The sequence below is a fragment of the Bombyx mori genome, chromosome 20, assembly GCF_030269925.1.
Source record: "Bombyx mori chromosome 20, ASM3026992v2".
In the NCBI taxonomy this organism is placed as follows: Eukaryota; Metazoa; Arthropoda; class Insecta; order Lepidoptera; family Bombycidae; genus Bombyx; species Bombyx mori.
The window spans coordinates 1,412,447-1,427,101 of record NC_085126.1 but is presented as its reverse complement, the minus strand read 5'-3'; the positions used below and the strand labels follow the sequence as shown (position 1 = coordinate 1,427,101).

The 14,655-nt window shown below is 40.3% G+C and overlaps 1 protein-coding gene across 1 annotated transcript in view; it reads right to left on the bottom strand.

The window, feature by feature from the left end:
• The window catches only part of LOC101743980 (facilitated trehalose transporter Tret1-like), a 61,373-nt gene that overhangs the window by 3,419 nt on the left and 43,299 nt on the right, over window positions 1-14,655 (bottom strand). The window contains exons 2-9 of the mRNA XM_004927653.5: window positions 8,066-8,136; window positions 6,657-6,853; window positions 6,118-6,281; window positions 5,116-5,266; window positions 4,560-4,788; window positions 3,625-3,796; window positions 2,490-2,604; window positions 1,310-1,693 (exon numbers count right to left, since the gene is read on the bottom strand). Coding sequence (XP_004927710.2) covers window positions 1,310-1,693; window positions 2,490-2,604; window positions 3,625-3,796; window positions 4,560-4,788; window positions 5,116-5,266; window positions 6,118-6,281; window positions 6,657-6,853; window positions 8,066-8,136 — 1,483 coding nt within the window. The remainder of the gene's footprint in view (window positions 1-1,309; window positions 1,694-2,489; window positions 2,605-3,624; window positions 3,797-4,559; window positions 4,789-5,115; window positions 5,267-6,117; window positions 6,282-6,656; window positions 6,854-8,065; window positions 8,137-14,655) is intronic.

Genomic DNA, 14,655 nt, shown 5'->3' with positions numbered 1-14,655 from the left:
AAAAGTAGTGTCGCTTGAATTGATTGTCTTAGCGCATGTATTATAGCTCTCTTCACACCAATTCTCTTCGCTCTCGATTATCCAAATAAGAGTAGAAGGAAATGTCAAGAAGTGTAGGTTGCGACTGATCCATAAAATTTCGAATCAGTCAGCTCTCTCAAGTTCTAAGAGTGCTGTTGTTCTTTAACGTATACAATAGGTGGAATGCACAGAAAACCACTGTCTTCAGACTTAATACTAATGCTCAGGTATTCTTCGCTCGTAGCCACCCTCATCTTTTCCAGTAAATTCTCTCTAATTTCCTACCTGACCAGCGGTTATGCCTTAAACAGGTCGTTTAAGTCATAGTTAAAACCTTAGTGCTTTGACCATAACTTTTTTTAGCTACGATCCAAATTAAAGGATTTCGCTATTAAGGTCGGCAGTGTCCATAGGCTGCGGTAACAGCAAGTCATGACCATATCATTATCATCAGCCCACTGACAGTAGGCTCACTGCACTACCGGATGTAAACCTCCCTCCAAAGGCATAATGGCCAACCTGCGCGTCCACATCCAGTCCTTCACAGCGAACTTTAGTAGTTTGTTGGTCCTCCTGGGAGGTTTCCCCACGCAGCGTGTCCAATACGCGGTTGCCACTCGAAAATTTTTGGCACAGCGGCCATTTAATTTTGTTCTGCAAGCAGCACGCTCTACCCACTGCGACTTCACCCTCGGAACCTTTCGAACTATGTCGGCTACTACCATGGTGCTTCTGCTCCCAATCTCCTCATTCTTAATTCACTCTCGCTGGGATACTCCGAGCATAGACTTCTACCTTGCCATTTAGGTGATCAAATACGCGATCTATACTCAACTTTATACTAATATTATAAAGAGGAAAGATTTGTTTGTTTGTTTGTTTGTATAGGATCCGAAACTACTGAACCGATTTGAAAAATTCTTTCACTGTTTGGAAGCTACACTATTCTGAAAAAAAAACTTGAAAAAAATTAAGGATACCTCCTAAAACTCCAATAATGTAACCCAAGGTGTAAAAAAATTACCTAAAATATTCTTTACATCGCGTGCCCTGCGAAAACTATTAATGATAGAATACTAGAACTTTGTAGAACACATTATTAATTACAAAAAGTGTCGCAACATCATATGTGTAACTATTATAGTTATGCCACAATAAGTGTTCTTTTATTTAAAAAAATAAAATAAAGTCAAAAATATCGTTGAAATTTTTTTAAAGATCCGAGCGGAGCCGGAGCTGGCCGCTAGTTAAAAATAAACAAATAAAGTTGTATACCAAAAATACTCACATTTATCGAAAAAAGCTCCGAGACGAGTACAAAAGGCACGGAACCCAGGCCAATGTTGTACAAAAATAATACTGTAGATAGCAAAGCCACGGGGGCCCACATCCTTTGCTCCTCTGCATGTGTCCGAGCAGCCTTCGTACTCCTCATGAAGCTGTCAGTCAAATTCTCACTTTCCACACTAATCCTATAATCCCAGGGCTTTGTGAAGTTTACGTTACTCGTAATATTAAAAGCTTCAATCAATTCCTTTGATTGGGTGTCTTCGTCTGTGTAAGGCCACAGTCGCTGCGAGTACCAGGAGTGCAGGCGCAGGTGGGGGTCGCAGTACACCCCGAGAACGATCAGGCAGCACGTTATCCCTGAGCAGGACCACAGTAGGAGCATCTGGAATAGGACGGAAATTCAAAACTAGAGTTTTAGCTTTGATATTCTTTTAAATGACTTGTCTATCTTATCCTTTTACTACCGTCATCACACTACCTTGCACGATAATATGGCCCCTACGGTATAACTGTATAAGTTGCTACTTATTTTGTATTTACTCGCATATTTTTAGTATTTATTTGTTTTTAATCGTATCTAAGTCTATCTTATATTGTATTTAATAAGTATATATATATATTTTTTTTATTTATTACTCTTGTAGGCAGACGAGCATACGGCCCACCTGATGGTGAGTGGTTACCGTCGCCCATGGACTTCAGCAATGCCAGGGGCAAAGCCAAGCCGCTGCCTACCGCTTAATACTCTCCACAAGCCTCGTTTGAAGAAGGACATGTCATAGCGCTCGGGAAACACCGTGGAGGGGAGCTCATTCCATAGCCGGATGGTACGTGGCAAAAAAGACCTCTGGAAACGCACTGTGGATGACCGCAGTGGCTCCAGGTAGTATGGATGAACTCTACTCCGGTGGCGGGCAGTGCGATGGTAAAAACGAGGTACTTTTATGTAAGTTTATTAAGATATAGCACCATCCATGCTAAATTGCTTATTCCTCTCCCTGCGAGGTTGCCTGGAAGAGATCGCTTTCAGCGATAAGGCCGCCAATTTATGTCACCGTCTATTATTTGTTTTATATGCTTACTCTGTACATGTGGTGTCAAATAAAGAGTTATATTATTATTGTTACCGTCAGAAGTATGACTAGGACAACATAACTATAAAGAGCTTAGGTTCTTACTTTCCTTCCAAGTTTGTCAACAGTAATCGTAGCTATCGTAGCTCCAAGTACCAATGCGGCACCACAAAGTATTGCACCAGCTTCCGAGGTCTCGAATAGTGGCCTTGGAAGAGACCTAGAACATAATTTGTTTCAGTTACAAAATAAAAGACACACAAACTTCCTCAGCTTTGTTTGCTGTTGTTTAGCAGCGACGTAATTTTATTTCATTTATTTCATTTACTTCAGATTTTGCATCCATATTACATTCATTAACATTTCATATAGTATACCAGAATTAAATAAGAACAATAACTACAATCTCGAAATAAAACAAAAGCAATAATAATAAAAAATAAAAAAGTGTGTGTGTCCGCTCCGACGCACGACTGGAGTTTACTGGATATAAAAAATTAAACGAAACAATACGAGAAATAGTTCTATATTACGACAACACGATACACTACAGATTATTAACAAATTAACGAGACACAAAACAAACGACTAACAAATATATGAAAATACAATAATGAGAGAAACGCGCGATCAGTACGAGGCTTTGTGGCGGACTGCCGGCGCAGCAGCCCGGCGTCACCTGCGATAACGCGGCCGCGCGTTGGCTCCTGATTGGCGCGCGCACGCATCACGCAATCAGGAGCCAATCAGGCGCATAACGCATTTCGTGTGACATGCTAGTACGATTTTGGTCCCCATAATTTTCATACCCCGGGCCTATATATGTAAATCGATTCTTAAGGAGTAAACTCCAAAAAATCAAATAATCACTACATAGTATAAAACAAAGTCGCTTTCTCTGTCCCTATATCTGTCCCTATGTATGCTTAAATCTTTAAAAGTAAGCAACGGATTTTAATGCGTTTTTTTTTAATAGATAGAGTGATTGGAGAGGAAGGTTCATATGTATAAAAACATCCATTAAATGGTGGAGAAATCAATAATAAATTAAAGTTTCCGAAGCGAAGCGAGGGCGGGTCGCTAGTAATAATAATAAAAAAAAAACTCAAAATTAACATCAAAACTACCTTAACCTAAAGGTTGGTCTGGATCCAGAGTGTTCAACATGCACACGTGTCCAGTGTTGCATTAACATTGCATATGCTATAACTGAAAGTTACCAATAAAATATTAGGCTTACCCATCGTTGATCGTGAAGTTGTAAGCTGTCATGTTCAGAAGCGGCACAGCGTGTGAGGAGTGCCTCAGTACTGCCGCTGCGAAGCTGTTGACAGCCCCTGCACCAGATCCGGCTGCCGCGCAGATGAGCACCGCACACGAGAGGAGAGCTCGCCGGGAGCGGCGATGCCTAACTGCAACAACCTCTTTGCCTGTTCTGTTTGCCTGGTACTTTAATAGCAAAACATAAAAAGGAGTAAAAAATTCTGATAATAATAAATATCTGATATATATATTCTGATACTAAATATCTCGTGCATCAAGAACGCTGCTTGCTTACGAAAAATTACTTTTTGTTTGCCAATTGAAATTATAAATATAATATATTTTACTAGCTGACCCGGCAGACTTCGTAGTGCCTCAATCGATATATTGTTGTAAAAAAGCGTGGGGTGCTTTTCCGCCGGATATTATCAAAATAACCCTTCTACTCATATATGTTCATAAAATATTTATAACTACTGATACCATGCACCCCACGCGTTTTTTTTACAATAAAATATTTTTTTCTTACACTATTTTTAAATCAAATTTATTAAGATTTATTTTTAATTTTTTAGTTGGATTTTCTATAAAAGCGTATTTTTTGTTAGTTTTTTTAAACTATTATTCAGTACAAGAGAAGTCAAGTCCGAAGAACTATCATCTTACTACCAGGAAAACATAACCGTATAGGAACACTCACATAACTCTTTGCAAGCCGATTGCTCAGTTTTTTTATCGGAGTTGGATTCCCTGCATTCATTTATTTTTTACTTTTTAGTTGGATTTTCTATAAAAGCGTATTGTTTGTTAGTTTTTTTATATTATTCAGTAGTAAGTAAGTAGTACAAGAAGTCATGTCCGAAGAACTATCATCTTACTACCAGGAAAACATAACCGGTTAGGAACACTCACATAACTCTTTGCAAGCTGATTGCTCGGTTTTTTTATCGCTGTTAGATTCTAAGCCGCTGCTACGCTTCAACATGGGCTGGAACGCGTCAGAGTCTTGACGTCGCATCGCCTCCCGTCTACTCCCGTAGCAGTCTGAGGTCCTGATCCTCACCTCTTGTTGTTCTATGACATCGGTGAGATCTTCCCTGAAATCGGAGCCGTCGAACCAGCAAATTATCTTTGCGGCATCCTGCAAGGAAGATTTGTGAGAGCATTTAAAGGTGGTATTTAGAAAACTTAATTAACTTAAGTTTTTTTTTATTGCTTACATGGGTGGACGAACTCACAGCCCACCTGGTGTTAAATGGTTACCGGAGCCCATAGACATCTACAACGTAAATGCGCCACCCACCCTGAGTTACAAGTTCTAAGGTCTCAGTATAGTTACAACGGCTGCCCCGCCCTTCAAACCGAAACACATTACTGCTTCATGGCAGAAATAGGCGGGGTGATGGTACCTAACCGTGCGGACTCACAAGAGGTCCTACCGTCAGTAAAAGTCTTAAAGATTCCTGACCTGAACCCTTCCGATGCTGATCAGAAACGAAGGTGTCTCTGGCAGCCATATCAGCGACACCAGGAGTGCGGAAGGCGGTACGGCCATTGATAAGGACAATGCGTGCGCTGATAGCATGCCACCTGCCGCGTAAGCAAACAGGATGCCGCAACTGAAAATTGATGTATTTTTAACTCTTCAAGTTTATGGTATCCTGGTATACATTTACCTTTTTTCAATCAGCTTAGTTGTCCTTAATACTTATTATATAAAGGAACCGACTTCTGCAAGATATAGGAATAAGATGGCCATGTTACTTATGTGCTGTGAGAATTTATAGTACTAGCGGATCCAGCAGACTTCGTAGTGCCTCAATCGATAAATAAAAGACCTAAACTTTTGTATAAAATAAACTTAAAACAAACAAAAGGAATCCGTCCGATGGGACGGCGGACACATCAAAGGAAAAACAAAATTGTTATTTTTATTTAATTGCGAGCATTTTCATATTTATCTACCTTTCAAACCTTCTTTGGACTTCCACAAATAATTCAAGACCAAAATTAGCCAAATCGGTCCAGCCGTTCTCGAGTTTTAGCGAGACTAACGAACAGCAATTCATTTTTATATATATAGATAGATTCTGTGTAATAAATTTATCGTATTAGGGCAACAAAACCCCAGCCGGTATCCTGAGTAAACACGGACACAGCTTTATTAGTTGTCCTGCGTTAAGTACACCAATAAAAAAATAATATAGTAGTGGACGACAAATCGGCGACCTCACTGAGTTTCTCGCCGGAACTTTTGTGGGTCGCGTTTTCGATCCGGTGGTAGATTCTGCGAAGCACGGCTCTTGCTAGGATCAGTGTTAGCAGCGCCTCCTGGTTTGAGCCCTGATAGATGTAGTATGTAGGCGACATGTTAGAGTTACGCTGACATAGCCTCTCAAAGCTATCAGATTGGGTAGGGAAAAAAATCGGTGAAACCGGCCCATGTGTGCCAAAATCATAGGTCTTTAACCTGCAAGCCAGTGCTGGCATCGCAGCCAGCCCTCTCGTGCGTGGCGCTATCTCCGCGCAGTACAGGGGTGCGAGGGCAAGCGCGCCCGCACCCCCTGCGCCGGCTGCAACCCTGGCAGCCCATACTCCTCGCGGACCACACCACGCCGCTAAAGACCAGCTCAACTGAAAATTAGAAAGGAAGATTTTTTTGCTGGTAGTAGGACCTCTTGTGAGTCAGCGCGGGTGGGTACCAACACGCCAACACCCTGCCTATTTCTGCCGTGAAGCAGTAATGCGTTTCGGTTTGAAGGGCAGGGCAGCCGTTGTAACTATACTGAGACCTTAGAACTTATATCTCAAGGTGGGTGGCGCATTTACGTTGTTTATGTCTATGGGCTCCAGTAACCACTTAACACCAGGTGGGCTGTGATCTCGTCCACCCATCTAAGCAATTTTTTTTTTTTTTAAAAGTCGTAAGTATTCTAACTATCGGCCTCAAAACTCTCGCTTGAGAAGCGTGAATGCCATCACAGATCTACTCTTGAAAGTGGAACGTACGATAAAACTGATGCAAATGCAAAAAGCGCCCGCCTTCCTTCCCCTCGCGTCAGCCAGCACGGCGAAGAATGGAGCTGCCGGTAGTGCTACCAGGCACGGCAGGGCGGCCAGCCACGCCCCGCCCGTCAACGCTTCGTTTCCTAAGACTCCGGACACCCAGCCGGTGCTACACCCGTGTGTGAAACAGGACAGGTTATCTGGAATTTTAACAACAACAAAAAATCTTCTTCTCGTATTAAAACTGTACAATCTCAAAACTTACTAATTTTACAGGAGAGTGTTTTAAAAGTTTAACATGTGATATTTTTAATATTAATCATCTTTGCAACATTTTATTTTTTTTATTTTTTACCAGATATATAGTAAAATTATGTATTAATTTTGTTAATAGTAGTCGAAACATAGGTAAAGTAAAAAAAAAAAACTGAAATTAAAATACGCTCTTTGGACAGTATTTATGAGAAAAATACTGGTGGTACCAAATGATTCCGCATATTAACTCAATTTCGAATATTTTTGGAAATGTTACACTTGTAATGCGAAAAGACGATACCTATGTCGGAAAAGGTCATTAGCTTGGTAGCTAAATGAAACGCAGCACGATTCCCGAGAGATGGCAGCACGATTGCGGTATCGTCGGAACTCGGCTAACTTCGTTCTACGACAGAGCCTAGCCGATGGAGGCGCATAAACGCCGTCACACTTACCAATCAGCCTTCTTGAAGAGCGGTGCCTCCATCCTAAGAACTGTCATTCGTTTTCATTCGCTAACGTCAAGAGAAGATTTCTAAATTGTTCTAAGGCTACAAACGTGATTGGTGTACTCAATAATTCTCTTAGCTCGATCACGCTATGGGCCCTTACGATGTCTGACGATGGTGTTAATAATTGTGATTTCTCCGACATATTATACATAATCATTTTTTCTATATTAATCGACTCAGGAGTGTGGTAATAATTTTCAAAGCAAAATATGACGGCACACTTAAAAACAGATATTAAGAATTTGAGGGCACACTGCCCACTAAGTTTCTTGCCGTATCTTCTCAGCGGGTCCGATACGGTGGTAGATTCTGCGAAGCACTGCTCTTGCTAGGGCCATTGTTATCAACACCTCCGGTTTGAGCCTTGGAGCTCAAACCCCAACTCAAATGCTTCAAACTGGGTGGCACTGGTGGCATTAACGTTATGACATAAATGGGCTCCGATAACCACAAAACACCAGAAGGGTCTAAGAACGAGCTCACCTACACGCTAGGGCAACGCTGGTATAGCCTCTTACGGAAAAAAAAGAGCGCAATTTAAAACTTTTGCGTCATACTTGAAGAATTTGACTGCATACAAGAGTGCCGCGGTAGATCGGCGAGATTCACTGTTCTAAGAGTAAAATGAAATGAAAAATTACTCACAGACAGTTGCGGAGATGATGCGCCGCACCGAGCCACGCCATTGTTTTGAAGCGGTTCTCTCGATGCGGTTCCTGTAAAATAATTCCGTTAATAATTTAAATATATATAGTATCTGGCAACGTATCATACACGGCAAACGTAGCGAAAGCGCGCCACCTAGTAGATTCGAGCCGCAACCACTCGTCAAACATCGGCTCACTTCGGGTCGTATGCTTCGGTAGAGTGGAGATGTCATCGCCAGTGTGGAATCGAAACACATTCGTTGCCTTACTTAAGAACAATGAAGACTTCTCGTTTTGCAGTAGGCAGTGGCTTGGTTCTGCCCCTGGCATTGCTGGCGTCCATGGGCGACGGTAACCACTCACCATTAAGTGGGCCGTATGCTCTTCTGCCTACAAGGGCAATAAAAAAATTACTGTCATCGTTTCTGCTGCGCAATCTCTTTGCATGGATAATATATAAAATAAAAAAGCCTTATCCTTAATTTTCATTGCAAATGTGGTATTTGTTAATGTTTAATTAGTTATTAATTTTTTGCTTATTTTCTAAATGTTGCTATCCACACAGCCAAGGATAGGCAGGAATGGCGCAGGAGAAAGTTGTTAGAGGACGACCACGTCCACGACCCTCAGCATTGAGGATTTAAGGATTATCGACGCAAGGAAATATTGTCTAAATGTTAGTAAGAGTTAGTTTTTGCTATTGGATATGGACCCCCTCCTCGGGTGAAGGCCTCCTCCAGTCCTTTCCACTGATCTCTGTCCTTGCCGATAGTTTGCCAGTCCTTTCCTATTATTTCGGTTATGTCGTCAGCGTCTTTTCGGTCTCCCTACCCTTCTTTTGCCAATTGGCCCTTTCCACATCTGCATAGATAATACATATAAGTTAGTTATCTCTTTGCACCCACCATACGCCCGCTATGTCAAGAAATAATGAAGATATCGGCCCATTCTAGGACATGTAATTACCAATGTGGATAGAAGAGGTTACGGCCCACCTGATAGTAAGTGGTTACCGGAGACCGTAGACTACGTAGATACCGCCACCGACCTTGAGATATGAATCTCAGTTTTATAGCACAACGACTTTCTCTACAATCCAAACGCATTACTGCTTCACGGAAGAACTAAGTAGGAAGCTGGTGCCCATCAATGCGGACTCAGAGAACGCCCCACCACCAGTAATCAGAAATTTTCATTCAGAGAAAAGACATAGCAATGTTATAACGCCTACGACATTTTCAGGAGCAATGTTGAAATTTTTATTTGATTTTATCTACAATCCTACACTATTTACACTTCATTAAAAATCGCCGTGCCAAGCTTTTATTGCTTATATGGGTGGACGAGCTCACAGCCCACCTGGTGTTAAGTGGTTACTGGAGCCCATAGACATCCACAACGTAAATGCGCCACCCACCTTGAGATACAAGTTGTAAGGTCTCAAGTATAGTTACAACGGCTGCCCCACCCTTCAAACCGAAACGCACTACTGCTTCACGGCAGAAATAGGCAGGGTGGTGGTACCCACCCGCGCGGACTCACAAGAGGTCCTACCACCAGTAAAAAAGCTAACTTATTCGCAACATAAAAATGAAGAAAATACCTGATTAAAGAAAATACAAGCTCAAGATCGATTTGGAGGTTTTATTCAAGAAACCCAAGCAATGTAATAAAAATTATCACACCAAAATTCTCATCAATGTGTCTATTGGTCCCTTAACAAGCTAAAAACGAATTTGATCGTATTAATTTAAGGTGGAAGTTTATTTAAAAGATTTCACTCATTCTTCACTGATAATACTAACGTTAAAGCTAAGAATCGAGACTCTGTAGCTACACGTGATACGCTATCGGATATGTTCCAGAAAAATTTGGGACGAGGAAAACTTCGAGCATGCTCTTAAAGTTAAAGAGCTTGCGGCAATTATGCCCGACTCTATCGTGCTACAGAGCTATTTGTCAAGATTTTCTCTTCTATTTCTTCGTCTTACTACACATGTAAACGACCAAGGATAATTGTCAAAACGCATCTCAAGCAAACAGGACGCGTAATAATGTGAAAATTATAAAAAATATATTGTGTATGACACCGAAAATATTTATTAAGCTGATGCTATAAAAAAAAAGACAAATTATTTTTAACTTAAAAGAACTTGAAAAAATTATTAACCTTAAGATGTTATTATACAGTTAACTTATATCTCGTTAGAACTTATATCTCCAGGTGGGTGGGGCATTTACGTTGTAGATGTCTATGGGCACCGGTCACCACTTAACACCAGGTGGGCCGTGAGCTCGTCCGCCCACTTAATCAATCAAAAATTAACCCTTTGTCTGTAGGTCACTGGTGTCCTACATGACGCACTGAAGTAATTGTTTCCGTCTCTATTATTAAGGCAACAAAACATCTAGTAGACTCTGGAAAAAACAAATCCTAAGATACTAAAATAAGATAGTAAAATATTCATAACGCATATTCATCATAAATACCTCTATTACACAGATATGCTAACTAAGAGAGGTTTTTACTGGTGGTAGGACCTCTTGTGAGTCCGCACGGGTAGGTACCCAGCCTATTTCTGTCGTGAAGCAGTAATGCGTTTCGGTTTGAAGGGTGGGGTAGCTTGAAGTCGTCGTGGCCTAAGGGATAAGACGTCCGGTGCATTCGTGTTGAGCGATGCACCGGTGTTCGAATCTCAGGCGGGTACCAATTTTTCTAATGAAATACGTACTCGACAAATGTTCACGATTTACTTCCACGGTAAAGGAATTAACATCGTGTAATAAAAATTAAACCCGCAAAATTATAATTTGCGTAATTACTGGTGGTAGGACGTCTTGTGAGTACGCGCGGGTAGGTACCACCGCCCCGCCTATTTCTGCCGTGAAGCAGTACTGCGTTTCGGTTTGAAGGGTGGGGCAGCCGTGGCAACTATACTTGATACCTTAGAATTTATATCTCAAGGTGGGTGGCGTATTTACATTGTAGATGTCTATGAGCTCCAGTAACCACTTAACACCAGGTGGGCTCTGAGCTCGTCCACCCATCTAAGCAATAAAATAAAAAAAATAAAAAAAGGTAAAAATCTTAGAATCGCTCAAATAATTTAATCTGTCGATGACACAGTTAGGTTCGGACATAAAAATTTCATGCGGGCAGTACATATAGGTACATATAGTTTTCATGAAATGGCTGCTTCGTATTTAATAATAACAATACCGTAGTGTCTCGTCCGGCCTTATTGAAGGTCCGCATAATAAATGGAAACCTTTCTTCATTATTAACTAAGCGAATCGGGTATTCTTAATGGATTCCTTCCACATGTCCACGGCTCGAACGAAATATGCTTCTAACTCTTTTGTCCGTAGATCTTGTAGGTTGTATGATGCTAAGTTCTCTAATGCTGACATCTTTTGCATGTCACTTGTAGCATATAGAAAAGCTATTTTAAATTATTTATAAGGTGATTTAGCCCGATGAGTATTATAGTTATATAGTGTAAGTTGATGTATAAAATAATATGTGCGTATTGTGTTGCTTTTGTTTTTTTGTAATTTAAATTTCAAAATTTCTCTTCTTGTTCACTTTCTACTTATATGCGATTTTGATTGTGGAAACATATTTGGTTATTGTTTTAGCTATATTTTTTAAAAATATTATATGTTTCTATTGTACTGTTTGTTTCCCAAATAAATAAATAAATAAAATTAAATTCGGAGCAGAAATCCGTTTTTGCTTAAAGGGCGGAATGTACCCTATAAAAATACTAATGTTGAGATTTACACGCAGTGTCTCAAGGTGAATGACGGGTCTCACCTTTTAATGTCTATGGTCATCAACTAGTACATAAAAAAATGACACATGAAACGGCTCGTCTTTTTTTTTTATTGCTTAGATGGGTAGACGAACTCACAGCCCACCTGGTGTTAAGTGATTACTGGATCCAATACAACGTAAATGCGCCACCCACCTTGAGACATAAGTTCGAAGGTCTCAGGTATAGTTACAACGGCTGCCCCACCCTTCAAACCGAAACGTATTACTGCTTCACGGCAGAAATAGGCAGGGTAGTGGTACCTACCCGCGCGGACTCTCAAGAGGTCCTACCACCAGTATAAAGTCGTCTAGCTTGGATAGCTAATGGGATCAAAACGAGAACATTAAATTCCCACACAGCTTGAGACATGAGGTCACAGTTCCAATTCACTAAATCCGGGTATTTGTTCCATCGAAATTAACTGACTTCGAAAAAAGAAGTTGTCAATTCGACTCGATTTTAATACGCTTTTATTAGCTTCAGACGTATGTATGTTAGTATGTAACGGAATCTTTGAACATGATTTTAACCCCCTTCAAAACGTAGAATTAACTGGAAATTTGATATACTTATTAAGGACCGATGACAGTTCAATCTTAAAAAAACATTGAAAAATAAAAATTGAAACAATTGAAATTCAACTAAAAAATGAAAAATAAATAATAGTTTTAAAAAACCTAACAAAATACGCTTTATAGAAAATACAACAAAAAAATAGAAAATAAATTTTAATAAATTTGAATTAAAAATAGTGTAAGAAAACATTATTTTATTGTAAAAAAAGCGTGGGGTGCATGGTATCAGTAGTTATAAATATTTTCTGAACAGATATGAGTAGAAGGGCTACGAATAAATAATAAGTATTTGTTCGTAGGTAGAAGGGTTATTTTGATAATATCCTGAAAAGCACCCCACGCTTTTTTAGTTGGATTTTCTATAAAAGCGTATCTTGTTAGTTTTTTATACTATTCATGCCCTGCTGCCAGCCAAGCCACCAAGCCATGTTAACACGCCCCCTTCCGCCACTGCCGCTAGCCAAAGCCAACGAAGGGGGGATAGTGTTAATAAAAGAAGCCATGCCAGCCATTTCTACCTGCTTTCTGCTTTCTCGCACAAATAAAAGAACTTGTCGTTATGCTGCTGGTTTTTTTGTCACATCATTTGCAACAAACCATTTTGATGATTTTCTATAGATCGAAAACTGGGACTTCTCATGTGGTTCCATTTGAATTTCATCAACATCAGCTGACAAGTAGTTTTTGAATTTACCTTATTAATGCATATTTAATTGACTACGTTGATGACATTTTCTTTTCATTTGGTTAAAGTCGTTTTTTTTAATTCTAATTATACTTTCTCAATTGCCGTAGTTAAGCCAGAAAATCGATGCTCATTGATTATTTGAAAACCTCTCAAGTAAAACACACATTACCGTTCAATATACGTGTCGGAGACGGTCATTCGTTTGGTATCTAAACTTTGGAAGCACCGCTCTTGCTAATGTTGCTTATATTAGCAAGTCTCTGCAGGTTAAGCCCGTAAGTTCAGATAGCACTCCACGCGTGTTGGAATAGCCTTTTTTTATTGCTTAGATGGGTGGACGAGCTCACAGCCCACCTTTTTTTTGTGTTAAGTGGTTACTGGAGCCCATAGACATCCACAACGTAAATGTGCCACCCACCTTGAGATATAAGTTCTAAGGTCTCAAGTATAGTTACAACGGCTGCCCCACCCTTCAATTTTTACTGCTTCACGGCAGAAATAGGCAGGGTGGTGGAACCTACCCGTGCGGACTCACAAGAGGTCCTACCACCAGTAAAAAAGACTTAGACGACCAATGGTAGGGAAAAAAGGTAATTTCACAAATTGGATGTTTCTACTTATGTATACTTTGTTGTCATGTTGAATGAGCTCTTGTATTTTATTACATCCTGGTACCTGAATCATTTAACGTACCATTTATCTTATGATTTACTAATTTACCAGAAACTCTTCTTGTATTCCCAATATAAAAACATAATCATTATTCAATTTATTAATATTCATTTGTTTGTCCACAAAAAAAATCAATCACGTTTTTGCAAAGTACACATAAGGGCCCAAAGGATGTTTTTAGCCAATAAACAAACCCTCGCAAACAAATACGGGATATACACTCAAATATTTTTCCAACTGACCCTCTACTAGGGCGAGAAATACCTTCCCGAATCCAAAATACGTGACTCGAAATCAGAGCTGTATAAATGAGACAAAAGTAAGATAAACTATTTACAGAGTACGGCGCGTCGCCAACCTGAGGCTCTGATGTGTGATTTGGGCTAGAGCTGTAGACGTATGTGGGACAAAGACAAACACATTCAGTGTGCGGTATGCGTGTTTTTTAACGTTCTCGATAGCGTAAAAGTTAACTCAAAATTGTATGCAGTTAGAACAGCGCCCCTGGCGGCAGACTTTAAAAAGTCGTCGTGGCCTAAAGGATAAGACGTCCGGTGCATTCGTGTTGAAGCGATGCACCGGTGTTCGAATCCCGCAGGCGGGTACAAATTTTTCTAATGAAATACGTACTCAACAAATGTTCACGATTGACTTCCACGGTGAAGGAATAACATCGTGTAATAAAAACCAAACCCGCAAAATTATAATTTGCGTAATTACTGGTGGTAGGACCTCTTGTGAGTCCGCGCGGGTAGGTACCACCACCCCGCCTATTTCCGCCGTGAAGCAGTAATGCGTTTCGGTTCGAAGGGTGGGGTAGCCGTTGTAACTATAC